This window comes from Colletotrichum scovillei (genome assembly GCF_011075155.1).
Source record: "Colletotrichum scovillei strain TJNH1 chromosome Unknown Contig00008, whole genome shotgun sequence".
In the NCBI taxonomy this organism is placed as follows: domain Eukaryota; kingdom Fungi; phylum Ascomycota; class Sordariomycetes; order Glomerellales; family Glomerellaceae; genus Colletotrichum; species Colletotrichum scovillei.
This window is the reverse complement of record NW_023336266.1, coordinates 1,785,568-1,810,676: the sequence shown is the minus strand read 5'-3', so window position 1 is coordinate 1,810,676 and position 25,109 is coordinate 1,785,568. Positions and strand designations below refer to the sequence as shown.

General features: G+C 50.4%; 10 protein-coding genes across 10 annotated transcripts; 5 read left to right on the top strand and 5 right to left on the bottom strand.

Annotated features, from left to right (window-relative positions):
• Positions 1-872: 872 nt before the first annotated feature.
• HER10_EVM0000811 (uncharacterized protein) lies at positions 873-1,779 on the top strand (the record flags this gene model as incomplete). Its single annotated transcript, XM_035470579.1, has 6 exons — positions 873-879; positions 933-969; positions 1,023-1,156; positions 1,218-1,368; positions 1,434-1,504; positions 1,592-1,779. The coding sequence occupies 6 exons, from the start codon at positions 873-875 to the stop codon at positions 1,777-1,779; spliced, it is 588 nt and encodes a 195-aa protein (XP_035330378.1).
• A 4,297-nt stretch (positions 1,780-6,076) lies between these two features.
• HER10_EVM0011725 (uncharacterized protein) lies at positions 6,077-6,772 on the top strand (the record flags this gene model as incomplete). Its single annotated transcript, XM_035481148.1, has 1 exon — positions 6,077-6,772. One exon carries the CDS (start codon positions 6,077-6,079, stop codon positions 6,770-6,772), a length of 696 nt encoding a protein of 231 aa, XP_035331015.1.
• A 460-nt stretch (positions 6,773-7,232) lies between these two features.
• On the top strand, positions 7,233-8,384 carry HER10_EVM0005548 (enoyl-CoA hydratase/isomerase). Its single transcript, XM_035475161.1, has one exon. The coding sequence runs from the start codon at positions 7,287-7,289 to the stop codon at positions 8,259-8,261; it is 975 nt and encodes a 324-aa protein (XP_035330672.1). The 5' UTR covers positions 7,233-7,286; the 3' UTR covers positions 8,262-8,384.
• Positions 8,385-10,499: 2,115 nt separating this feature from the next.
• HER10_EVM0011843 (GDSL-like Lipase/Acylhydrolase) lies at positions 10,500-11,450 on the top strand (the record flags this gene model as incomplete). The annotated part of the gene is made up of 1 exon (XM_035481260.1): positions 10,500-11,450. One exon carries the CDS (start codon positions 10,500-10,502, stop codon positions 11,448-11,450), a length of 951 nt encoding a protein of 316 aa, XP_035331025.1.
• A 299-nt stretch (positions 11,451-11,749) lies between these two features.
• On the bottom strand, positions 11,750-14,266 carry HER10_EVM0005310 (uncharacterized protein; the record flags this gene model as incomplete). Its single annotated transcript, XM_035474932.1, has 6 exons — positions 11,750-12,099; positions 12,157-12,423; positions 12,487-12,552; positions 12,614-12,769; positions 12,832-12,918; positions 12,949-14,266. 6 exons carry the CDS (start codon positions 14,264-14,266, stop codon positions 11,750-11,752), a joined length of 2,244 nt encoding a protein of 747 aa, XP_035330660.1.
• A 672-nt stretch (positions 14,267-14,938) lies between these two features.
• Positions 14,939-17,452, bottom strand: HER10_EVM0011803 (uncharacterized protein; the record flags this gene model as incomplete). Its single annotated transcript, XM_035481222.1, has 10 exons — positions 14,939-15,115; positions 15,207-15,357; positions 15,416-15,512; positions 15,566-15,612; positions 15,673-15,920; positions 16,044-16,552; positions 16,583-16,689; positions 16,745-16,807; positions 16,869-17,091; positions 17,212-17,452. The coding sequence occupies 10 exons, from the start codon at positions 17,450-17,452 to the stop codon at positions 14,939-14,941; spliced, it is 1,863 nt and encodes a 620-aa protein (XP_035331020.1).
• A 1,160-nt stretch (positions 17,453-18,612) lies between these two features.
• On the bottom strand, positions 18,613-19,560 carry HER10_EVM0005431 (GDSL-like Lipase/Acylhydrolase; the record flags this gene model as incomplete). The annotated part of the gene is made up of 3 exons (XM_035475049.1): positions 18,613-19,209; positions 19,270-19,331; positions 19,386-19,560. The coding sequence occupies 3 exons, from the start codon at positions 19,558-19,560 to the stop codon at positions 18,613-18,615; spliced, it is 834 nt and encodes a 277-aa protein (XP_035330669.1).
• Positions 19,561-20,570: 1,010 nt separating this feature from the next.
• On the top strand, positions 20,571-21,519 carry HER10_EVM0009579 (RTM1; the record flags this gene model as incomplete). Its single annotated transcript, XM_035479064.1, has 2 exons — positions 20,571-20,769; positions 20,834-21,519. 2 exons carry the CDS (start codon positions 20,571-20,573, stop codon positions 21,517-21,519), a joined length of 885 nt encoding a protein of 294 aa, XP_035330902.1.
• Positions 21,520-21,677: 158 nt separating this feature from the next.
• Positions 21,678-22,652, bottom strand: HER10_EVM0004719 (uncharacterized protein). Its single transcript, XM_035474353.1, has 3 exons — positions 22,511-22,652; positions 21,949-22,446; positions 21,678-21,868 (listed from the first exon to the last, which is right to left on the bottom strand). Exons 1-3 carry the CDS (start codon positions 22,581-22,583, stop codon positions 21,720-21,722), a joined length of 720 nt encoding a protein of 239 aa, XP_035330617.1. The 5' UTR covers positions 22,584-22,652; the 3' UTR covers positions 21,678-21,719.
• A 548-nt stretch (positions 22,653-23,200) lies between these two features.
• HER10_EVM0004038 (uncharacterized protein) lies at positions 23,201-24,631 on the bottom strand (the record flags this gene model as incomplete). Its single annotated transcript, XM_035473697.1, has 6 exons — positions 23,201-23,360; positions 23,446-23,729; positions 23,784-23,890; positions 23,953-24,034; positions 24,097-24,222; positions 24,296-24,631. The coding sequence occupies 6 exons, from the start codon at positions 24,629-24,631 to the stop codon at positions 23,201-23,203; spliced, it is 1,095 nt and encodes a 364-aa protein (XP_035330585.1).
• Positions 24,632-25,109: the final 478 nt, after the last annotated feature.

Here is a 25,109-nt window from a genome sequence, read left to right as displayed (position 1 = left end):
TATACCAAGGCACACCAGCTGGTACATTCCAGGACCCATTGGTCTCAGGATCTCATCATTCAGCACATGTCATCCAGCGTTGATTTTGAAGGGAACTGGCATCGATACGAGGTCAGAGGTCCTCCTCCACCGTGACACTCCTTTGGCGAATCCCCCCTTCGAGATGGACGACATCGAATCAACAGCCAGCGAGACGTCGAGTAGCCCGAAACACGAGATCCGCCCCGAGCAGATCATCAGCCTCATCATCGCACCCATATCGTCTTGCCTACTGGCATACTTACTTCGTGAGGGAATCGTTGCTGCTAGGTTATCGACAAGGTCTAATGGCTTTCAAGGTCACCAGTGGTCTGCGATCAAAGATTGGCGTCCGTTGCCTTGGACAAGATGGCGTAAGGGTTGGCATATCGAAGAGCCTGGAACATTTTGGGCTGACAGGACCTGCCACAGTTGTGTTATTCATCTACCTCTTCTCATGCCTCTTCGTCTTTGGATCATGGGTATTCCAGCTCTTATTTCTGGCTGAGCTTCGCATGGATTTCGTACCATGTTCAGCTGCGGGCATACTGTGCCTGACTGCCTATGTCGTAATCAAAGTAAGTTGTAAATCAAGTCCGTCGTTGGTATCATTGCTAAATTCGTCACAGGCCGTAAGTTTACTGGCCGTCCAGGCTTCAACCCCAATCGTTGAATCTTGGCCAATCTGACTCTCCAATCAGCTCGTCTACCTTTTCATGGTTGATAAAGCGGTAAAACTCTACCCCAAATAACCCCCCGATCTCAATCACGGCTAACGCCTTGACCAGCATGTTATCCGAGGCACTACCAAGTCTCGTCTCAAGTCCAAATTGTATGTATTCAATGCGTTTGTCATGCTAGGTATGTCCATGTTCCGAGCCCAGTCGCCAACATCCCTAACGGATTACCATTAGCTGTGTACGGCATTATAGCAACGTTCAACTTTGTCTCGTAAGTGTTCTCATGCTCCCCGAAACATACACTGACACCTGTTGCTCTGCTAGTCGAGGGTCTCGGTACGACAAGGAGAACGATGTGTGCAGTATCGGACTGGAACGCACCATCCTGTTGCCCGTCATTTTCTTTGACGCTGTTGTCAACGTGTATCTGACGTCGCTGTTCTTGTTTCCACTACTGAGTAAGTCATGTGGCTCCTAAGTTCCTCCGAGCCTGAACGAGCTCTGACACCGGGTCATTAGGACTACACTCGATCCAAATATCGATGATGAAGCCATGGACGATGCATGAGAATACCCTTCATTTCTCTCGAGTTCCGCCCAACGTAAGGCTACGGAGACTCGCATTGCGAACGTTTGCCGGTGTTATCGGCACATTGGCCATTAGTATTGCGTAAGCAGAGATATCTGATGTGACAGCATGAGCTTCTTGATTGGGCTAACATCGATCTCTTCTAGCAACCTATCAGTGTTGGTCGCTCTGGAAGGCGAGATAGTCTGGCTTTGTCTCACATGTTGCAATACGGACAGTAAGTTTACCTCGTACCTTCCCGCTTTGTCTTTCCTCCTCGTCAGAGCCGTTCTGCAACTTCGATCAGACTCTAAAAGTTGGGTAGTTCTCTTCACCGCGTTTGTCATTCATTGGATCAACTCTAGCGGCAAAGCTGCTCCAATATCCAATGTCGAAGTTGCTCCTACCCCAGCCCCGCCGCCACCATCAATGGAGATGTGCGAAAAAGAAGTTGTGACCTTCACTGAAATATTTGATCAACGACGAAAGTCGTACGACGACCACGAGCCATAGTTGTATTCTTGTTCTGGTCATGGAATGGCTGGGCAACGTTCCTGAGGAGAACGCACCTACATGTAGCCACCGGACCTCTTTATGAAAACGGCCTTGTATCGAACATATGATTCCCCCTCATGGATAAGCGTATTGTTTCCTCGAATCTGGGTGGCACTGGTTGGAAAAGCATTGCATGAAGTATTTGTTCGCCGTTCACTGCTGTAGTTAAGCTTTCATCATATACACGGGTTCAAGTTGTTGCGTCAACCAGGGTTCAAGAAAGTTGACTTCCGAAGCACATATCATCAAATAAAACATATACCTCTGCCTATGTTCCACAATAGTCTGCATTAACCATTGCACAAAAGCGATACTCCTCTTGTTACTAGGTAGGCTGCAATAGCTCATGTCGGTCTCAGAATTGGCATCTAGGCAGCAACAGCTTACGTGTTGTTCCATGGACGACATCGAATAATTCCTATCGTTTTGATGGAGTGTTCAAGCGGATGGTCAGTTAGTTTGGGTGCCTGAACTGCCAAGCATGAGAGGACGAGTCCAACGTCGTCAATTAGGCCGCCATGATTCTATTGACTCGGGAGTCTCCGACGCTTTGAAGGCAGCGATATAGAACGCGGCATCATCGTCAAGACTAGTTTGCTGGGTTCGCACTTTCATGCCGTATATCTGATGCACTAAGTCAAACCCCCCACTTCCCGGCACCCCCCTGTTTCTGGCACCCACAAAAACGCGAAAATCCACCACAACGCAATGCCCACCCCCAACCTCCTTTTATCACAACATTTTCAATTGAGTCCAAATGGGCTCATTTTTGCACATACCTTCTTCTATATCTAATGCCTCAATATACCGAAGATCAGCTTGTCAGGCTCGAGGACATCTCAAACGGCAAGAGTCAAAAGAGAGCCTCATTGGAGTATGGGATACCACGATCAACCCTCCAACTACGTCTCCAAGGTGGTCAGACTAGGAAAGTGGCTTTTGCTGACTGGCAGAGGCTGTCTCCTGACCAGGAGAGTAAGCTGGCACAATGGGTTCGCATTCAGGCTTCGCTGGGCCTCGCACCAACGCACCAACAGGTGAAGGAATTCGCAGAGCGAGTTCTGGCTGCTGCTGGGGATACCAAACCATTAGAAAAGGCTGGATCTATGCCTTCGTGAGAAGGAACCCTATCATTAAGGTTCAGAGAAGTCGTTCCATCGATTCTAGACGCGTTAATGGGGCATCTACTGAGGTCATTAGGAACTGGTTTAAGTTCCTTGCTATCCCTGAGATCAAGGACATCAAACCAGCCAACAGATATAATATGGATGAGACTGGCATCCTCGAGGGTCAGGAGCTAATGGGTTAGTGCTGGGCATGGCTGAGACGACGTCTGTTCGCAAGAAACAACCTGGGTCGAGGGCATGGGTCTCTATCATTGAGTGTATCTCAGCCTTGGGTAGGGCACTTCGTCCTCTTATCATTTTCAAGGGAAGACGGTCCAACAACAGTGGTTTCCATTACATCTGGTTCCATACGATGGGTGGGAGTTTACAGCAACAGATAATGGCTGGACTACAGACTTAACTGCCATTGAATGGTTAGAGAAGGTGTTTATCCCACAGACTATGCCCGAGGCTGAGGGCGAGGCTCGACTGTTGATTGTGGATGGGCATGGGAGTCATACGACGACAGACTTCATGTGGAATTGCTATATTAACAATATCCATTTACTGTTCTTACCACCACTCCTCTCATGTCCTCCAGCCACTTGACCAGTCTGTCTTCAGCCCTGTTAAGTCAGCCTATCGGAAGGAGCTCGGTTACTTGTCTCAATGGAACGACTCTACCATTATAGGTAAAAGGAACTTCCTGGACTGTTACCAGAAGGCTCGACTTGCTGGTCTATCAGTCTCGAACATCAGAAGTGGTTGGAAGTGGACTGGTCTACACCCTGTAGCGATGGTTAAGCCCTGATGAACCCTATGGTATTACCTGAGCCTTCTGCCCACCACACCCAAACCAACCAGTCGGGGCAAAAGCGATGCCATAATGGTCAACAAACTACCCCTGTTGAGCCATGGGATTCTGCTTCCTCTGCAGTGGTCTGGTCGACACCCAGGAAGCTGGCAGAGCTCAGCGGTCAACTGCACTTATACACCCAACTCGACAATGATACCAGCACTCAACGGCTGCTGTTCAGGAAGGTGAAAAAAGGCTTCACAGAGCAGGCCTGGCAACTGGCAGCTGCCCAGCAGCAGCTGGCTCACCTGAGGGCTCAAGTTACCAACGCTGCAGTTAGGAAGAGGAAGACTGTTCAGATCGATCCCAACACGAAGTTTGCGAACATCAGGGATATCCATCGGGCTCAAATCGAAGCGGGTGAAAAGGAGGTTATTACGGCTGAATCCAGCGACTCTGAATGCCCTAGTGAGGCTGGCAGTTGTATTGTAGTGGGTGTGGTTGAGGATCAATAGTTAATAGTAATGAGGAGGTTGGGTTGTGATCCCATCGTTTTTGTGGGTGCCAGAAACAGGGGGGTGCCAGGAAGTGGGGGGTTTGACTTATATAAAACTTACTTTCAGCATGCCGCCGGCAACCCTGGGCTGAGTGCAAGTAGCACACTGTCAATGCCCTCAGGCTTCCCCGCCGCCAAGAACACCTCGGTCTTGATACCTAGAGGCGAGGCCGTGTATTCTGCCCGACGAGCGACCGAGTTATCCCCAAAACAATGTCTCACACCCTCTACGCCACCGCTGCCATTGTATTCTACACTGCCATGGTTTTGCTCTCAGCGCATATGTCTTCCCGAGCCGAACCGCCTTGCCGGCCGGCAGTGACCATGCCGTCCGAAGCACTGTCGTCAGCATTGTAAGCCGGACATGGCCAAAGACCTTGTCGATGCGAGGAAAGACGAGCAGAGCATCAATTTCGTAAAGCACTAAGACGCGAAGAACGCCTCGTCGCCGCATTTAATGACGCAGGACGCCTACTCCTCAATCGCCGTACAGCTTTCGGCGTGGGTCACTGGACCACAGTCTATGGATACCCGAGCACCGGTGGATGTTATACGCTGAAGTGCGACGGCGTGGAACTCGACTTCTTGGGTTTGAGCCGCTTCGAACACACGTTCAGGTCAGGGGATCCGGAAGAGGAGGATGCGCACTGCGCAAGGATGATGAAGCTTGGGCCTAACTGGTGGAAGAGCCTGACGCATTATCTGGTCAACCAGTCCTTTGGGAATTCCACGTGGGAAGATGCGGTTGTCATTGCTGGCTATCCAGCAGCGGGTGGTCTCTGGCTGTTGAAGACCACCAGGGCAGAGGCTGCTGACGCTGGAGCTGCGAGAATTCACAATGCAAGGCAGATGGAGGAACGATGCCAGATGATCGGAAATTGCGGCGGGAGATTCTACAAAGAAGTCGATGAGGTCCCAGAGCTCGTTATTAGGATATTGGGTGTACACTAGATCTACAGGCATAGGGTGAATGACACACGCTGTATCATGCGGTGAGGCAGTATGTGGTGAACGCAGTGGGAGGTTCGTTAATCTGCGTTATTTGAGTTTGGCCTATCAATTTGCCTGTTTTGAGAAATTAAGTTCTGTGGTTGAGACACATGGCGGCTTGTCAAGCAGATATCCCCCGATGGTGTGACCTTGACCGGGTGAGATCTTTCCCCGCCGCCGATTAAGTAGCTGCCACTGGCCAAGTAGGCTCTTAGAGTGTTGGCAATACAATGGTGAAGCACTTGTCCAGTGAAGACGTGAGTAGCATCTCAAATTCCAAGGGCTTTGCCTACCGCATTTGTGCAACACGTGTATAAAGTTTGAGGGACACTGTGGTAACATCAATAGAAAGCTCTGTGCAATAGAAAGACCAAGCTCTATTTTTATCAAGCCATCTAATACTGCGACACACTTCCTGTCATTGTTGTCGGGGAGTTTGAATGACTAAGGCAGCAACCAACAGACCATGCCATGCTTCTGGGCCAGGCTGCAGGCATAAGCAAGTAATCTCCTATCCAGGCAGCTAACAGGGCGGGAGTTGACTGCATTTCTCGGCGAAATAGGCATCAGTCAGCGGTTTACTAGAAAACAGAAGTGACCGACTCGGCCTCGCTGATTAAAGTTTCAATTTCCCGAGATAACTTGCGGCCTTTGGAGTGCCATTCGCGAAAAATGACCTTGAATATTTTCACTGCCCCTCTACAAATATTGCTCAGGCCGTCGCAATTATTGTACCCCATATCAATTGCATCTTACTTCTATGTTACTGTCAGACTAGTAGCCTGGGCTGTCGAGTACTATCGAATCATGACGATCATACCATCTTTAGACGGCTACGACGATGACGATGGCGGTGATTGTTCTCGCTGTTCCTATTGCCGCGGCTACAAGGACACGATAACCCCGGAACAAAAGTACAGAACCTCGTTTGGCATAAGATCCGGCACAGCGGTGCGTGGATGGCCAAGCCATGGTGGGATTTTCTTCCTAGACGACTGCGTTGGCGTAGACCTCGAATTCCTTCAGCTCGACCGTTTCGAACCCACATTAAGATCTGAAGACCAGGCGGAGGAAGATGCGCACTGTTTGAGGATGCGCATGCTCGGTGCGGTGTGGTTTGACAGCGAATACCCCCGCGAACTAGAAGATTATTCCAACCTTGGCGACTACCCAATAACGTCTCGACAAAGCGATCATGTCATTGCCGGGTACCCATCCACGGGCGGCGCTTGGGTTCTCCGGGTCTTTGAGGAAGACGGTCGCAGTATGGGAGTTGGTCGGATAAAGAACGCGAGAAATATGGAAGAGCGGTGCAAGGTCATTCAGAAGCTTGGTGGGGTGTTTTACAAAGACCCTTTTGAATCACCCGAACTGGATCTTCGACATGAATTTCCAGACCCGAGGAGAGATGGAACTGTAGTACACCACATGATACGGCACATGGTTCCGGAGAAGTTGACATTGGAGATACGCCGAAAGTCACAAGAAGTCAAAGTAGACTAAGTATGATTGATGAGTTGTATTGTTGTTTGGCATTTGTCCTCTGCACCAGATATTCGGGCCATTAACACGTGAACTGGGAGGCAGAAAAGTCAAGACTCGGCCCTGCCGGAGCACAGGCGATCTTGCCAAGCAACCAGTTCAACCGGGCATTTCTGTAGGCATTTCTGGCCGTAAAAGGGCCGAAGGTCGATCTATGGTAGCAGAACATAAGCTTACAATTGAGTTGATCTCAGTTGCAGCGGAGGAGGGGGCAACTAGAAAAACTGCTCGTAAAAACATGTGCTGTTCTTGAGGCGGGTGAGACAGGGAGTGGAATGCCACTCGCCTGTGGAGGGAGCAAGAGTCTGAACTTTGGCGGGGTAAACGAATTTTTACTCGCCCGTATTCCATCCCTCTGGATTGGCTAGACCCTGTATGAGAGGAATGCTAATTGTCACATCGGCAATTGCCTTGCATCTATCAACTCTCCTATTAACCTACCGCCCGGTACTGATATAAGAGGTTAGAATTTCCGATGCAGCTCCCAAAGCTTCCAGCGAAAGTCGCATACATCCATCTTCGAAACCCAGCAAGGCGCAATGCCCTGAGTCTGGAGGTACTAGAAGATCTCCGCACGCAGCTACTCGCGCACCTCACGTCACCCTCATCCGGCAGAGTTCTGACGCTCCCTCCCTTTAGACCCCAAATCTTGCGAGAGCTCGAGAAGGCAGGCTCCCCGTCTGACTCGGGCGACAGAAGCGCGTCAGGATACAGCTGGCTAGTCGATGCCGCAGACTGGAACCGAGAGCGAGCCGGGCTCCCGAACGTCCTCGTCCTCCGAAGCAGTCCAGGGCCAGTCTTTTCGTCAGGCCATGATCTCAAACAACTGGCCTCGCTCTCGCGTCTCGAGGTGAAGCGTACGTTTGCTCTCTGCGCCGAAGTCATGTCTCTCATTCGCCAGAGTCCGGCACCCATCATCTGTCCCATTCATGGCCTCGCGACGGCCGCCGGACTCCAGCTCGCGTTGTCGACCGATTACCCAATCGCCCTGTCCACCACCAAGTTCCAGCTGCCCGGCGCAAGCATAGGACTACCGTGCACGAGCCCCGTGACGGCCGTATCCCGGCGCCTACCGCCGGGCCAAGCTTACCGACTCCTTCTCACAGCCGAAGCGGTCGCCGCTGACGAGATGCGAGGTGCTGTCGATGTGGTACCGACGCCCGAGCACGCAGAGTCCACGGACACGGCGGCTGCCGCCTTCGAAGGGCGCGTTGCGGAGGTGGTGGAGAGACTTGCGGGGTCAGCGGGTCAGCCGATGGCCCTCGGTAAATGGGCCTTTTGGACACAGCTCGGCATCAAAGGTGACGATATTGACGGAAGAGGAGGTGATGGTCATGAGGATGCAGCGAGTTGGGCCGGACGAGTCATGGCACTTCATGCGGGGAGTGCTGATGCCCAAGAAGGAATATCATCCTTTATTGAGAAACGCAAGCCGCAATGGCAGACTTGAAGACCTGGGCGACTACGTTGGCCGGGAACGGATGGGATACTAATGTTGAGCCACAGCCTGTAGGGACGGCTCCGCCCCGGTTCACTTTACGGATTGACCCCGCCCGGAGCCGCCGGAACCCACTAAATGAGAAAATTCTGTTTGAAGATCTCGATGTTTACATGACAAGCAACAAAAAAACCCGACCACTCGCTTCCAAGCGCAAAAGAATGACCAACGTGGGGCTCGAACCCACAACCCCCAGATGACTATATCTCATAGATGAGAAGATAGAAGTCTGATGCGCTACCATTGCGCCAGCCGGCCGGTATCCACGATTTGGACTGATGTCGATGTCGAGTTCCTGTGGAGTTGTTGATTTTTGGCTCGAAATGTAACTAAGTTTGACCAACTTCACGATTTTAAGCATCTCCGTCTCACAACTTCACCACTTGAGAACCAGAACATACCTAATCCTTCGTGTTCCATCATTCCTTTACACTGTTTGCGTCGATTTCCCCCGTAAACGCATTCCAGATGAGACAGTTCTAAATTTTAACTTAGAAACACATAGCATAGAGGCACTGCCAACACCTACGGAGTCGATCCAACTACATCCCTGAGCATGATGGGCTGTGTATGCTTGCCGTTGTCAAAACTCTGCCTCCCAATCTCCCTGAAGCCGTATTTTTTGTACAAAATTGCCCCAGCGTTACTGGCCTCTAGAACCGTAGGCACAGCTTCTTCATCGCTGCGGTCAAGCCCCCATCGAATCAGTTCCCTCCCAACACCGCGACCTCGAGCGTCAGGACAGACGCCAAGCCAACACAGACGCCATCGTTCAGCCGGATACATGTTCTGGGCTTTGTTCAGCTGACCCATCAACTCCCTGACCTTACTGGCTGGCAAAGACCCAACCAAGAGCCGATACCAGTATTCCAAAGCAACTTGCAGCATCAGGAGACCTAGAAGCAAAAGTTAGCGGATTAGACATCTCTGCGGTTCGATAACTGAGTTGAGGCTGACGTTTGTGCAGGCTGTTGACCTGCCACGACTTTGCTTTCGCGGATGTGCCATGACGTTGCCAAATGCCGAGGCCAACATACTGTCCCTCTCCGGCCTCGGATACGTCCCTAACGACGGTTATTACGGTGCCAGCCTTTGCCAACTCATATCTGAGGATGAGTCGCCATATCACACGAACGTTCTCAATCCTGTTGTCGTGATGCTTGGTGAACAGCATTGAGAAAGCTGGATCGTCAACCCAAATGCGGCACGCAAGTTCGATCAGCTGGTCTAGTTGGCTGGGTGAGACATCTCGGAGAACAGCCGTGGAGGTCATTGCATAAAGAATTTGTCAGAGCGATCAAAGGTCGAGAGGAGATAATGAGCTCAATTGCTTGCATACCACAACCCACATAGATGCGGAACTGAACATGTCGGTGAGGGGAACCTGGCTTTGCAATATTTGTGTGTGGCTTGTTTTCTTGGCCCTGATATGACTTGCTTAGCTGATCAACCACGCTGGGACAGTGGATTGGCGGTTCACGTCGCGGAGGATCTTTTCAACGACACTCAACCAAAGTCCTTTTCTGTTCGGGCTCATTGGAATGGTAGAAGCCCGCTGTATACCAGTGACTCGCAGTAAGTGCATCGTTGTCAGGTGCAAGGCAGGGCCTTCATTCCCAGTCGCTCAAAGGATCGTGGGAATTGCAGACTGTTTCTCGGAACTTACAACCTTTCTAGGTAGCCAGCATGGAGTTTGGGTCGTTTCAAAAGTTGTTGGCAATTACAAAAACCTCGTAGAACTGTTGAGTAAAGCTGTACTCGTAAGGTATGGAAGGTATACTGAGAAGTTTTAGGCATCGAAATTACGCTTCCTTCCTTCGTCTGGCCTAGATCACCTCACCTCTGTGACGTAGTGATACGCAGAAGAAATGGTATGGGCATCTCACTCCTTGAAGGAGTGCCGTAGTCAATGCGATCAGCCAAATTAGTGCGACACTGATCAACGCCATCGCCGCCACAGACCTAGAAATGAAATTAGGTTGTAAGTCCGTAAAATCCTCAAGGAACACAGCTACTATTGTTTGACCTTCATGAGCATGCCTGCTCTTTCCCAGCTGCTATTTAATGTATTCGGCCTTCTGCACCTTGTTTGGCTCGATCGAACGCATATTCTTCAGAGCTTCATTCTCGCAATCTTCTTTCGATCTCGGTTGACTTTCCTTTCCAGTTCACACTCATTCACCCTCAAAAATGTTTTATAGCGCGGGATTCATCACTTCAATTCTCCCTCTCATCGCAGCGCGTGTGATTGAGGACACCTCTTTGGCGGGTCGCACAACTTATCCATTCAACAACCTCGTAGCCTACGGCGATGAACTGAGCGATAATGGCAACGGCTCTTTTGCGCACGGCATCACCGGCGATCCAGCCAATGTGTACGGCTTCGGAACATGGACTAACGGCCCGGTCGCTGTGTCCTATCTCTCCGACCTTCTCCAGGTTCCGCTGACAGACTATGCATTCGGCGGGTGCTGCGGCGGAGGCGATTTTGGGGCGACCTTTGACAACATCTACACCAAGTCCAAGGCTGGGGCGACGGACATGATTGGTCAAGTTGCCAATTACACCGATCGTGGCGCCCCAGGTATTCGCTCCTCTCTGCAGTTCCTCTGGTTCGGCGAGAACGACCTCAGTATGCATACCGACGCGTTTTGGTTGGGCGATCCAAAGAACGCGCAGTTTGCAACTGATGCGGCAGCCAAGATCACCACGCAGGTCAAGAACCTCATCGATAAGGGGGCACCGTACGTCATGGTCGCCAATATCTACCCCAAGCATCTTGCTCCAGTCACACCCAAGTACCTTTGCGGTACCAGTGCCGACTGCATCAAGACCTGGGGCCAGGTTATCCAGCAGGCAAACTCGGCCATTCAGAAGAGCCTCGGGCAATTCGGCAACAAGGTCATTTATTATGACGTATTCAGCTTCATGCTCCAAATATTGGCGAACCCCAAGGCATACGGGTTCCCAAAGCCTCTCAATCTCTTTTGTGACGGAGACGAGACGGCTCAGTGGACGGATTGCATGATCGACGGACACGCCAATGAGTACTTCTGGATGAACTTCATTCAACCAACGACTGCTGGACACAAGTTGATTGCTCAGGATATGAAGAAGACCATCGATGCGCACTTCGCCTGAAGATCGTGCCAACAACGCTCGTGACACAACCATTTCCAGATGCAAGGGCACTAGAAAGTTGACGGAACCCAAATACAGTTCATTCTCTTGTACATAGCTCTTTATCTGTTTCATCCTGCACAAACTTGAGACTTTATTCCATACTCCTTCGTATTTCACTGAGCATCCACTACCCAAACTTGAGCTCGTGACTCTGGGACATATACATCATTTGACCTCATTGCGGAGACAACTCTCAGTCCGTTGAGAAGACGGATGAGATAAACAGCAATCCACCACACTCTCGACTACCAATGTCGCTAAGAGTCCTCGATATCTATCCCCTCTGTGATCTTCATGACCTTTCTCACGTCATCAAAGTTCACCGCTCTTCCGTCTTTCTTTGCCATGATACCAGCTGTCTTCACAATGTTTCGAATGCGCCGGCCATTCACATTGATCCTTGACAGAGATCCAAACTGACTCTCTGACATGGTTGAGTTGTTCTTCTCCAGGAACGTCTGCCAAATTTTCAGACGCGAGGGTTCGTCCAATGCGGGGTAGTTGATATTGAGATGGACACGGGAGTAGATGGCAGGGTCAAGGGACCGCTCGCGGTTCGTCGTCAGGAAGAGGAGAGACGGGTAGTACTCAAGTTCTTTCAAGAAGCCTGTACAGAGAGGTCTCGGTCAGATGAGTAAAAAGGCGTAATGTTAGGGCTACTTACGAGATACCATCCTGTTTCGTTTGGTTGAAGCATCACTACGCTTCTCCAAGTACATGTCACACTCGTCAATCAGTAGAACGGCTCCCCAGCGAGCAGCAAGTTCAAATGCAGTCGTGAAGCTCATTGACCGATCAGGATCTCGGGGACGGGGACTCAAGGATCGGTTCCGGTCATCATAGCGTACTGGGACAGCGTCATTGTCGCGGTCATCCTCTTGGTAATCTCCCAGCTCCATCTTGAATAGGGGAACCTGGATTTTCTCGGCAACTAACTCAAGAGTCAGCTACATGTTTGATCTTCAGAGATCTCCGAACGTATATGGAATCGTACCAGACTCGGCGGTGAGAGTCTTGCCGACACCTGGGTCCCCGGCAAGCAAGGCTACGAGCCCACCACCTATAGACTGTTAGCGATGTACCTTCAACACATCAAACACTAGTGGTCTTCTGCAACTTACCCTTTCCGTTGATGACATCATCGAACGCAACCTTGTCCTTGACTTGACTCTCAACGAAAGCCAGTATGAGATCCTTGTATCCTTCAGGCAGCACCAAACTCTCGAAGGGCTTGGTGTTCCATTCGATATCGTGAATTCGGTCTACTTCAAAGCTCCCTATTCCGAATAGTTAGAAAATATTAAAAGTCTAGCAGTGTAGTATTCTATCAGATACTCACTCCAAATCTTCTCTTTAAGATCAAATCCATCGACCTCGGGGTCCATGAGCTGTAAATGAAACTCTGTTAGGTGTTTCCTAGAATTCTCTTCAATATCTTCATCGCGTAGCCCTGGACCTTGTGTTAGACTGCTATGATATTGGTGTTCGTGGAGTATTTGCTTACTGAATTCCGGAGAGATGCTCCGGCGCCTTCGGACAGTCTCGATCACAACCGGAGATCTTCGTCTGGGCACGACAGGTGGATAGTACGGGGACACCCGTCGAGGCGCGGGGGGACGCATCGGTCGACGACCACCTCTCGGTCTCTCGTCCCACTCATCAATGTACTCTTCCAGAGGGATATGTATGCCATTCGGAGGAGGAGAGTCCACCGGCGACTGATTAATGAGGTCGGTGTACTGGCTGAAAAGCGGCTGAAGTCTCTCTTTGCGTCCATCGTCGACGAAGGCTGAGAGATATATTCTTCTGTGACTGGGATCGATCATCACACGAAGTTCTGATTTAGGATCCTGCCCTGCTGGATGATATGCCTTGTAATGAGTACCAGCCAAGCTCGCGTACTTGCGGCCCCTCTCTACCAGCTTTGTTTGCATTCCTGAGAAGTCGCGGAGATACTTGGCGGGAAAAGCAGGCAGGCTATCGATTGAGCGGGTCCCTAGGAAATTGTCAATGGGGATGTCCTCGTGGACTGTACCGAACTGCATGGCTGGGAATCCCCAGGCAATGTAGGAGAGACTCAGGTCGATCGCAATGTCTCTCGAGGAGCATGACCGAAGGATGTAGAAGCGATCGTGACTATCGTCAGCCGAGTATATCAGCTCCCCAGGCGCGAACAAGATCCAGAGGTAGTTGAATGTGATGACTCCGTGGCTGACGAGTTCCTTGTTGACTGCAAATGCTCCTGCTAGTTCACGCTTGACTAATCCCCTCAGAATGGCCAAGATCTTCTTCACGGTTTCGTCCTTCTCCTCTGCGACAGCTTTCTCGAAGCGCTCCCAGCGCCAGAAGAACTGGTGGAAGGGTGCCAAGAATGTGAGATATTTCACTCGTTGCACGATGTTGTCGTAAGGCTGGAAGACGTCGATCAAAACTTTTCGAGTGGCCGCATGTCGAATCTCGATCGAGTGAATGGAAATGATCGTGCCAGTACGGCCGGCATTTACTCGACGCCGGATGACCAGGGGGCTGCCGCTTTCATCCTCATCGTCTTTATCGACTTCCGTTAGATCAACGCCGTGGGGACATTCGTCCATCCAGTTGATGCAACATTGGCACTTCTTCGGGCCTTCGTAGAGATCCTGAATGATCTCCTTGCGGTCCTCCTGGCTGATTTTGACGTCTTCCTCGATGCGAATGGCATCAGCTAAGCGTTCGATGACCGAGAAGTCCTCATCGCCCTTCAGCGCCTCGTTGATAATAGACTCGGCAGACATCCTGACTCGGCGAATGATGCTGCAATGGGTTCAAAGAAGGTTTGACGTCTCGGTATCTGGGGAGTAGACACACTGAAAATGACGAGTGTCAACGAGGACATAGTTAACTCGCTGAAAGTACCGAGATGGGCAAAGATAAAATAGACCAAAACCTCCACAGGCCATCTCCGTGTCACCTCAAGCCGGCTGTTGCCTGTTAGCGTTGACTCGACTGGCCGCCAAACTTTCTCGAGTTGTAGGGCTGTGAGACGCTATCCAGGCAGAATATGCAGACGTTCGGACATGGCCAGCCAATTGTTTTTGATGGGGAGGTCGTACCCCAAGAAAACGTGCAGATGGATAAGCACTAGTCCTTGACTGCATACCACTAGAACGGGTCTCATCAAGGCAGATTTCGAGGCTGACATGTATGTCCGATTCACAGCATGTCATGCGGGGTTCTTTTCGAGAGGGTCTATGGAATGCAATTGATGTAGATTTGCTTAATCTGTGGGAAAGTTCCGCATAGGATGATTGGCTTTACTCTGCAATCAGTTCCCGTCCTTCCAAGACTACACCAAACCTGAAATCGCGTGAAACAATGGGGCCGCATCGGAGTAGACCAAATTTCCTAATTTCGTTGGTAGACCTGGGTGCATATATAGTGCCTCAGCCAGGTAGCTCATGATTCTTTCAATGATGCTCGGCCGAAGCAGCGTTCAGTTCCTTTTTCTCCAAGTCATCCGACTTCGAGAATCCTCCACCAGGCGAGGCGCGGTTCAGCACTGCACTCAAGCCGATTTCGTTGTTGATCTCTTCCATCCTCTCAAAATCAGCAGCGGCGGTGCCTTCAGAGCCAAACACAAGGTCCTACGATCAAGGTCAGCTAATGTCGATGACTGTCCAAGAGATTGGTAATTTCGAGGCGAAAAGAGCACGATGGCTTGTGATGTAGACATACCATTTCTTCCAAAGAAAGACGCTTCGTCTCCGGGGCTATGAACCAGATGAATGCGGCGCCAAGGTAGGTCAATAGGCCGAACAAGATGTATGTGCCATAATTGATGCTTGTCAGCATATCTGGGGTGACTTGTCCAACAATGAAGTTGTTCCTAGATTTTGTCAGCGGCTGGTGGGTTTGCCTGCCCTGGCTCGTGATTTCAAACTCACATCCAGTTGCTGGAAGCTCCGAGAGATACGCCATATGGCCGAGTGCTCAGAGGCCACACTTCAGCGATGATGATCCATGCACAAGGACCCCAAGAGTCTAGAATTTGTCCATTAGTATCCTCTTCCAGCAGAAGGTGTAGGACGGCTCACATCCAAAGTGGACCACAAACAGCCAAACCATACACACCGCGGCCCAACTAGAATGCGGTAGTCAGTACACTTATCAACCTAATATCAACTGATGGTAGACAACGTACCCAGCAGCTGGTTGTTGATCAAATCTATCGATGTTCTTGGCAAGAATGACAGCAATGATGAGATGGCAGGTTCCCATGCCGATTGCACCAATGCTGAGAACCGGTTTCCGGCCGACACGGTCAATCCATAGCACGGCAGGAATGGTTGCAATGAACATAACCACACCAACGACACCGGTGGCGAGCAAGCTGGTGGTTGTTTGACTCAGGCCAAGTTGGCTAAAGATCTGAGGAGCATAGTAGAGGACCTGGACGTTTCGTCAACTAAAATCGTCTTATCTACGATCAAATCTCATTAGTGGAACTTACAGCGTTGATACCTGTCCATTGTTGGAAGAACTGGAATTTGTTAACAATCGGTACTTCACCACCTGGTGTAAAGCGATGACTCTGCATGTGGTCGGACTCACCATAGTCACAGTCGCGACGATGACTCGCTTGAACATGGCCTTCGTCTGGAAGAGAGCCTTGATGGCGACGAACTGCAACTTGAAGATGTTCCAAGCAGTCTGCTCTTTCAGATGGGGGAAGAGCTCGGCTGTGCTTCGTTTCTCGAATAGCGACTGAGCTTTGATCTCGAGGAACTCTAACTCGATGAGCTCGTGGTTCTCAGGGAGGTCTCGGAGATCAGCGAGGATCTTCCTGGCTTCCTGCTCCCGACCGTGATGAATGAGCCAACGCGGGGAGAATGGCATCCAGATCATTCCCACAAAGAGGATGATAGCGGGGCCTAACTGCAGGCAGATCGGAACAAGCCACGCGGCATCTGACTGTGTGTCTTCGGTGGTGCCGCCAATGTAGTTGCAGCCGCTGTGAAAGGTCATGTCGGTCAGATCGTTCGTAAAATTGACATAAAACGTCATTGTAAGTGAGGGGCATACTAGTCCTGCTAATGGTCAGATATCTTGACGGAGATGATGAGTTTGAAAGGGCAGGAGGCTTACAATCCAAAAGCTGATCATGATGCCAAAAGTGATGGCTAGCTGCTGTAGAGCTACAAGAGCACCTCGAACCTCACTGTTCGGTGACCAACGTCAGAGGAGAAACAATGTCGCTAGTTCGTTTCACTTACGGCGGTGCACACTCTGAATTGTAAAGTGGGACGATCATGGAAAGACTTCCCACACCCATACCACTGTTCTTCACGTCAGTGTCGCTCGGCCGGCTACGAGAAAGACTGGCAGATGATAGCTTACGTGATGAATCTCCCTCCAAGAATTGCTTCATGGCCACCAGAAATAGAAGAGATTTGGACGATAACACCCAGCATGAAAACACCAGTCGCAATGAGCACACCGTATTTACGGGAGCAAACCTCAGCGATGAAGCCTGATAAGATGGCACCGACCCAGGCACCAAGCTCGAGGATTGATGTCAGCCAGCCTTTTTGGGTTGGATTTTTGGTGTATCCGTCCATATCTAAGCGGAATGCATGCGTAAGCTGGATTAAATCCTCAATGATTGCGATTACATCTAGGAGGAAAGGGTAGGGGGATCTCACGCTTGTCGAATGACGGCATAGCAAGAATACCGGAGAACATGCCCTAGTCGTGGGTAAGTAACTCATGTTTACCACTTTTCTGTGATTCCAAAATCCAATTGACAGAGTATTCCTCACCTGGTTATAGCCGTACAAGACACCGCCAATGCAGGCGAAGGCGGCGATGCGGGCAACTTTCCAATTCTTGACAAGAGCCCTTGCACCACTAGCTCCCATCAATGCCTGACGCCTTTGTAGAGCAGCATCGTAAGCCGCATTGCCAGATGAGTGGCCACCCATGATCGCCGGTATGCTTTCCTTCTTGCCTGTGATAAGGCACAAAGATTTGGGGCTTGGAGCAGTGGATGGTTGATGCCGTTTGGTCCACGTTATTGCTGGGAAAAGTGAATGTCTTAGGTTGCAGTCAATTGGAGTGGTGGAGCTGGATCCGTGGTTCGATGGGATTGTCGCCTCTTTATTGTTCTGTGAGGGAACCCGGAGGCACAGCTGCAGGGTGTGAGCATTGCAGCATCTGATACGACGATCTTTCTCGTTCCTTCATGGCGGTTTTTCACGCAGGTAACCCATGCTACCACCGGTGGGAGTGCAAACCAACGCAAATTCAAGAACTCTCGGCAAAGAAAGCCATATTCTCATTGAGCTTGATTGCCTGTCGTATGAAACAGCTCTCGGTCGAATGTGACAACACGCCGAGCCTGGATACCCTGCACGATACCCCGCGTGAGAATGGCCATGAGACGACAAACTCTAGGCTCCTAGCACGATCAAATCATCAGAGCCGGCAATAGCAATTTAGCCTAAAGGCGTTGAGGGTGTAACCGTCTTTTGCCAGTCTGGGGGAAGATGCCGGCGCTTATCCCCGGCGCCGACCCGCGTGGGGATTGGATGGATGTGTTGACCTTCCGCTGCGGTGACAAGGGTTCGCTCACACGCTCTCACCTTACAGGTTGGATGGTCCCGATCCTTTCTGCCCCATTTACCGGCCGAATCCCGTACGTTTTTGAGCTCCTGGGGTACAGCAGCTCGCATCTTTGTGAGACCGATATGCGCCGCGCTTGACCGTCTCTGAAAACCTGTTGATTAGCGAGACATAGCACCGGACAAAGACTTTGCTTCGGCTCCCGCATAGCGGGCTGAGAACACGGCCTCCATTACAGACGCGGGAGAGCTTCCGATCTTGAATTTCCAGCTAGATCAGTCTAGATTCTTACATGCGCAAATTACATGGACGAAATTTGCAGAGCTTAGTGCTACGCAGATATTGTCGCTATGTTGCACTTCAACCCATTGCCAACTGAACCACTGCTCCTAGCCTTTCGGCCAGCTCTCGGCGGATTCATTGAGATATTGCATACAAGCTCGCCCGGGAGAGCTACCGGAATTGGAGACCGGCCAGTCTTTCATTGGGTCAAGGTACCGACGACCTCCACTGCTGGCCTTCAAGCTTTCGACACCATTTCCGGTTCCCTGCCGAAAAAGAGACCGAAGAGTCGATCACACAGGCTGGTAGATCGTCCTTTGACGGGTGCATCGCGGCGCAACTCCCCAGATCGACGCGGGTCATCTCCAACAGGTTCCTTAATCCAGTCGCTAGGAATCTGAGTGATGAAGTCGTACCAATAGTCGCCGAATAAGCGGTAGCCCTGGTTGGTCGGATGGATACCATCTCTCAGTGCATTCATTGGGAAACTTGAGAAGTCGACAGTAAGAACGTGTTTGCCGGCGCTTTGTCGGGCTTGAACAACGCCATGGATCACCGCGTTGAACTGAGCGATGTTGCTCATCTGGACTGGGTCGTAGCAGCCAATGATCTTGGCGACGAGGACTGTGGCATCTGGGCAGGCTTGCACGACCTGGTCGATCAAGTGGCCTAGACGGTCTGCTGTGGCATGAGGTTCGCTACCTTCTCTTGCAACGTCCGGATTCGGGTTCATGTCGTTGGTTCCAGCATGGATCAGGACGATATTAGGTCTCTGAGCCAAGGAAGGCCCGATATTATCTGACATGAACTTGATAGTCATGCCATTCCACGCTGCCTAGCAATCCGGACACCTCGTCAGCTCATGTATTCTGGAGGGTGACATTATTCAACGTACATAATACCCTTCCCGCATCGTTCCATGCATGGTTTCCGTTCCGGCAAAGACGACTCTATCCTCTTATGGATTCGTCAGTGTGATATTCCTTGATTCGTGGAACAGAGCTGACCCACTTGACAGATCTTCTCGGAGTTTAAGTCTGTAGCCGTTGCCATCGCCTCCCTCTATGTCACTGAGAAACCCCACTGTGATGGAGTCGCCTACACCAAGGATCCGAAGGGTGGTCCCCGGCTTGATCCCTTGACCAGGCCTTACCCCTTTGAATCTGAGTGGCGCATGAGATGCCATCGCGGCTTAGATCGCAAAGTACGCTTGCACTACCTTGTCGATGATATGACATTCGAAATCGTGGGCGGCTCCTTGACGTTAGACCTGTCTCGTGATGAACCGCTGCAGCTAAGTTGAGGAGTTCGTGGTTGATGTGTGCACGGCCAAATGAAGATCTGTGACGTTGGTTTCAGACGGAGCCCCCCAACAGCTGAGGCTCGACCCCAGGAATGCAACAACAAAGCCAAGAACATGACTGCGGAGTACGTTTTTCCTTTCCGAGCATTTCTCAGCGAACCTAAACATTGGCCAAGGACTTTGATTATTTGATTCAGAAAGAATTTTAATCAACTCAGCCCGCTTCATATGACGATGCCTGAGCCGACTACCAATGTTTTTGTACACCGAGGGGCATTCGGATAATCACATGTTGCCTGGTAGATGCAAATTCCCCGTGCGATTCAGAACAAGGACTTCGTTGAATCGGATCACTGCTCGCAGATAGTGTGAATATGATAGCGGCCACATAGGGAGTGGACACATGCAGGGCCCAAGGCAAGGTGTTGCTCACTTCAGATCGTTGGTCTCATCTCGCTAACAAGTTAAGCACAAACATCAATAACCCCAATGAAACTTCGACCAACAGCTCTATTGAAGAAGAACTATTGCAAAACTTCTGGTGCCGTTGTCCTTGTTTCTGGCGAAGGACCCCACTTAGCGGTTAGCTGTCGTATTTAATACGAATAATCGCGTTCAAAAATCGTATTGGTATGCACTTCGCACTGCCGCAGTGGATCGCCCCTGAATCGTCACGTCTACTCTCGAGCTATGGTTTGTAAATATTATAAGAGATGAAAATCCCGATCAGGCTTTTCCATAGTGTGCATGTAATCGTAGCAGTGGCATTGTATTCGAATCAGTCTGTCTTTTTTACTGTGTGTTCATTTTGGCAATTTGCCCCATTCCCTCGCTGTCCAACGACCAAGATTCTCTACACATAGGTTAACATCACGATCAAAGGCTTCCAGACAATGGTGAACGAGCTTGACGGACCTGGTCCCTTCGGACCCGTTGTCAACGGAACACAAATTGTATTCTATCATTACCGTCCCAACGGAGGGGCAGGATGGGCGTTTCTCGTCATTTTCGCGCTCGGTGCGCTTACTCATATCGGCTACATGTTCTGGCTTAGAGCATGGCACTTCATACCTTTCATATTGGGTGGCGTCGGTAGGCTTCCTGCATACCATGAAATGTTATCCCATACCTGCTGTGACTGACACAAGCATAACAGGAGAAGCATTTGGATACTACGGACGTGCAAAGGCTCATGAGAATCCCATTGTAGCTGGGCCATTCATCCTACAGAACCTCTTAATTCTTGGATCTCCGCCGCTTTTCGCCGCGACGATATACATGAGTCTCGGCCGCATCATGATCGCTCTCGACCTCCGACGCCACGCTTTCGTGAGCCCACGCCTCACGGCCTTCTTCTACGTTCTCATCGACATTGGTTGCTTTGTCACTCAAGTTTTTGGCGCCGTCATGCCGGCCTCTGGTACGGAGGAGGGCATCAGAATGGGCAAGACCCTCATCATGTCCGGTCTTGCGGCCCAACTCGGCGTTATCACCCTTTTCATGCTATCCTGCTGGCACTCTCACACCTGTGCTCGACGCGAGGCAACCGATCTAAATGCGACAAAGGCGGGCATCGAGTGGAGGAAGTACTACCAGATGACGTATGGAATCGCCTCTCTCATGTTACTGAGAAGTTTGTTCAGGGGCATTGAGTATTTCCAAGGCGAGAATGGGTACCTCATGAGCCATGAGATCTTTCTTTACCTCTTTGATGCCGTCCCCATGGTCACGATTATGGCGTTGTATCTTTGGATCCACCCTGGGAGGTTGGTTCGAGATGTTGGCCGCGTCAAAAGTTATACCTGGCCTGACGAAGCCAATATCATGCTGGAAAGACGATGAAGTCTCAAGAGTAGATACCTCAGTAGCTCACACTTGATGCATTTCTCATTCGTTTGTATGTTCGTTTCCGGCAACACAATATGCATATAGAACGGTACGATAGATAAATTTCATTGATTCTAGGTAGAAATGACATCGTCCAAAGTCATATTCAACTTCAGCCCTGTGATTACTGCACGAGTAAACTTCTTCGATCTCGATCAATGATCATTGCGCTCCAACCACTTCTCGCAAGCCTTGTAAATCCTGTCAAAAGACTCAGAATGCTGCACAACACGTTGATAATGTTCCTCGCCAGCTCGCTTGACAAAGTGTAAGAATCCAACGAACACGAAGTCCGTGTAAGACACTAAGTCCGTGATTAGCGGTCATATCGGTAAAAGTTTGACGCAATAATCGAGGACGCAATAATCGAGAACGGATGCATACCCTTGTCACCGAGGAAATAAGGGCCATCCGTCTTATTCAGAAGATTCGCGAGGCCCTCTAGTGGCTCTTTGGCATTCGCCCAGGCTTCATCCCCTCCCTTTGTCTTCTCAAGCTCATCCAGTGAAACGCCAAACATCTCCGCTCGAGTTCGATGGAAGTACTCTGCGCTGTACTCGCCAAGCATTTTACGAGGGACATTAGGTAAAAGGACAGCAACGAGAGCTCCAAAGGTCTTGCTAAGCAGATCGTACATCGGCTGGAGGACCTCCGAATCGATGTAGAGCGGCGGCTCTGGGTAGTCTGCTTCAATGCGCTTGATGATCTTGGCGCTGTTCATGATGTATGTGCCATCAGGGAATTGCACAGTGGGGCATGTGTAAGGCTTGATCTGGTCCGGGTCACCTTCCAAGCCGGTTGGCTTGAGCCTAGGCTCGATATCGGGATACTCGAGCCATTCCGTCTTGTAGTCAATGCCCTTGTAGTTGAGGGTCAGTCGAGCTGTATGCAGAATTACGTCAGTCAAAATGTCCAGCGTGTACCCTGATTGAGTGAGGTTACCCACTCTTCCAAGGATTCAAAGACCAACAGGTCCCGTTCCGATCGGGGATATCGAACAAGATAAGCTTTTCTGGCATGGCGACTTCAACGTTGTGATCTCTGCGACCGATAGTGGGATTTGAGGAAGGTTTGCTCGGGGATAAGTGGTTCTATGTAAGTTAACTCAGGTGAGAGGGGTAAGAGTAAGCATGAGGGGAATGAGAGGAAGAAGGAGCTTGGCAAGGGTTCATCGGACTGATCTCATCCATTACAAATCGGCCGCCCGGACAGGATCCACGGCGGGCAGTGGGGTTCCGGCGCTAGCTGCTTACTGTGTCGGTGTTCATTGACTAGACTTTTACCGGTATTCCAAGTGAATGCGGTATTTTGGTAGGCTTCGCATCGTATCGAAGGATCCGAAGACCGAGAAATGGACTGTATATAGGATGCAATTTGAACGTGAATTTCACAATCTTGATTCCTGCATCACTGGGGATGCCTAACGAGAATATATATATCTTTACCTGCCGAAGCCCGGCACAAAATTACGCAGTCCGAGTTCCGAGCAGCGGAAGAACAGTTCAAGCGGGCCAGACCTACCTTACTTCACGCTGGGAGAGGCACAGTGCATTGAGTTCAAATCAATTTGCTATTCCTACTGATCGAGCAACCTGTAAGTTGCAACAGTCTCAACTACATTGGTCAATACTCTCTCTTACTGTTTCTTATACCACGGCTTGTCACCAGAGCTTGCATCGCTACGGAGCGTCTGCAGAATTAGCTCGACCTCATCATCAGCAGCTTCAAGAATATGTTCCGGGGGAAATTGCGGTTTCCATCCAAGTTGTGCACCGTGCTTGGCTGTGAAGGTACACCTAGGTGCAAACAACCAACGTTAGCTCGGATGAATACACTGCTGGTCCATGATCATGCACGTTACCCAACCTGGGATCTACTCACTTTCCAGCCAATCTCATTTGGACGAGAGAGCTCTCCGTGCCCAACCCTTGAGCCATCTTGCCAAGCGCCGTTTCGTCCGCGGGAACGACACGTTCGTCTGTAATGACGTTCCGGGCCTTGAGTGCCTTGGCCATCGCCTCATACAGGTCATCCCAGGCAACACTACCGGAAGCTGCGAGATAGTAGCCGTTCTTCCCGTATCCTGGGTTTTCTCCGTTCAAAATTGAGCGCAGAATTTGGAGGTAAAGGGACGTGTTATCAATGACGTGACAGACAGGCCAAGTCTTTAGATGGAGTAAGCTTTTGTCAACATTTTTGAGGAGAGACCCATCACCTACTGGCCGACCAGGTGTGACTGAGTGAACCTGACTAGCCGCACTAGCGGCTTTGACAATGTCGACGGTTTGGATGGAAATAGGATTGCCAAATCCTTCTCCCCTTCCGTCTGTATCATGAAGTCAGAGGGCAAACGATTGACAGGGTGGTTTGATGGGATGCAAGGCTTACAGACTATGCAGGGAGCAAAAATATAAGACTTCACAGCGTTGGCTTGTGCCAAGTCAATAACCCGAGTATTCGTCTCGACAGGCTTGAGCAGATCGTACAATTAGCACGGCTTGACAATAACCGAGTGCCATACTGTTGACTAACCTTTCGCATGAAAGAAATGGGGGGTTCTTGAGCTTTCTGGATTTCATATAGCCTAGGGTCAGTGTCCAAGAGCGGACTATCCGTGGGGGCACCTGCAAGACCCGAAAAGATCTTGGCTCCCGATGTCTAGAGAGGCAAAACTCCGTGTTAGCCGGTTTCTACTGAATTGAGAGCATGGCCATTGACGGGGTGTACACACGTGAAGCAAGTGAACGTCTAGACCCGTCTGAGACTTGACGTCGCTCAAAGCCTTGATGAAGTTTTCTTGGCCCACAGATTCGAAGGCATCAATCAAGTAAAAGACAATGGTGATCCGATTCTGTATCACTGCATCTCGGACTGCCTGCTCATCTCGAGGAGAAAAAGTCAGAGGCTCGGCCCCATATTGCTTTACTTGCTCCCGTTGAGCATCTGTTCGAATGAGTGCGAACAGCTTATCGTAGCCCGTGAGGCTGGCGCTTGCCCAACGAGCAAGTAAAGTCCCCCCGAGGTAACCTGACGCACCCGTGATAAGGATATTATGAGATTCAGTCATGGTCAGGGTTGGTTTTGTTTATCGTTATTGGAATGCCAAAGCGAAAGTGAGATAAACCTAGGCGTAGTCTGGCCTCGTTCTTTCAGAATTGTGCCCGAGGTCTTTCCTGCTTGCCAAGATCTGGACAGGTAATACGAGTTACAGGACTCACTTCTCTTTTAATACCGGGAATCGACGGATAATCCGAGGGGCTCACCAAGTGATCATGGAGATTAGTAACATGGTTCATGACATTATTCCAAGACGAGCAGCTACCGTGATTTCGTCATTTGTCAGCACGTCTCGCAGGGCATCTCATGCCAACGGAACGTCATGAGCTTAGTAAATTCGACAAAGTGCAGTGTCCGAGCCATTGGAAATTGCACGGAAATAGCTGCGGCGCACGGGACGGCCCTTCTGTGCTGACTCAACCCAACGCTGGGATTCACTCTTGAATGCGTACTGCGCTCACTTAGTAACTTTTCAGTGACATAAACGC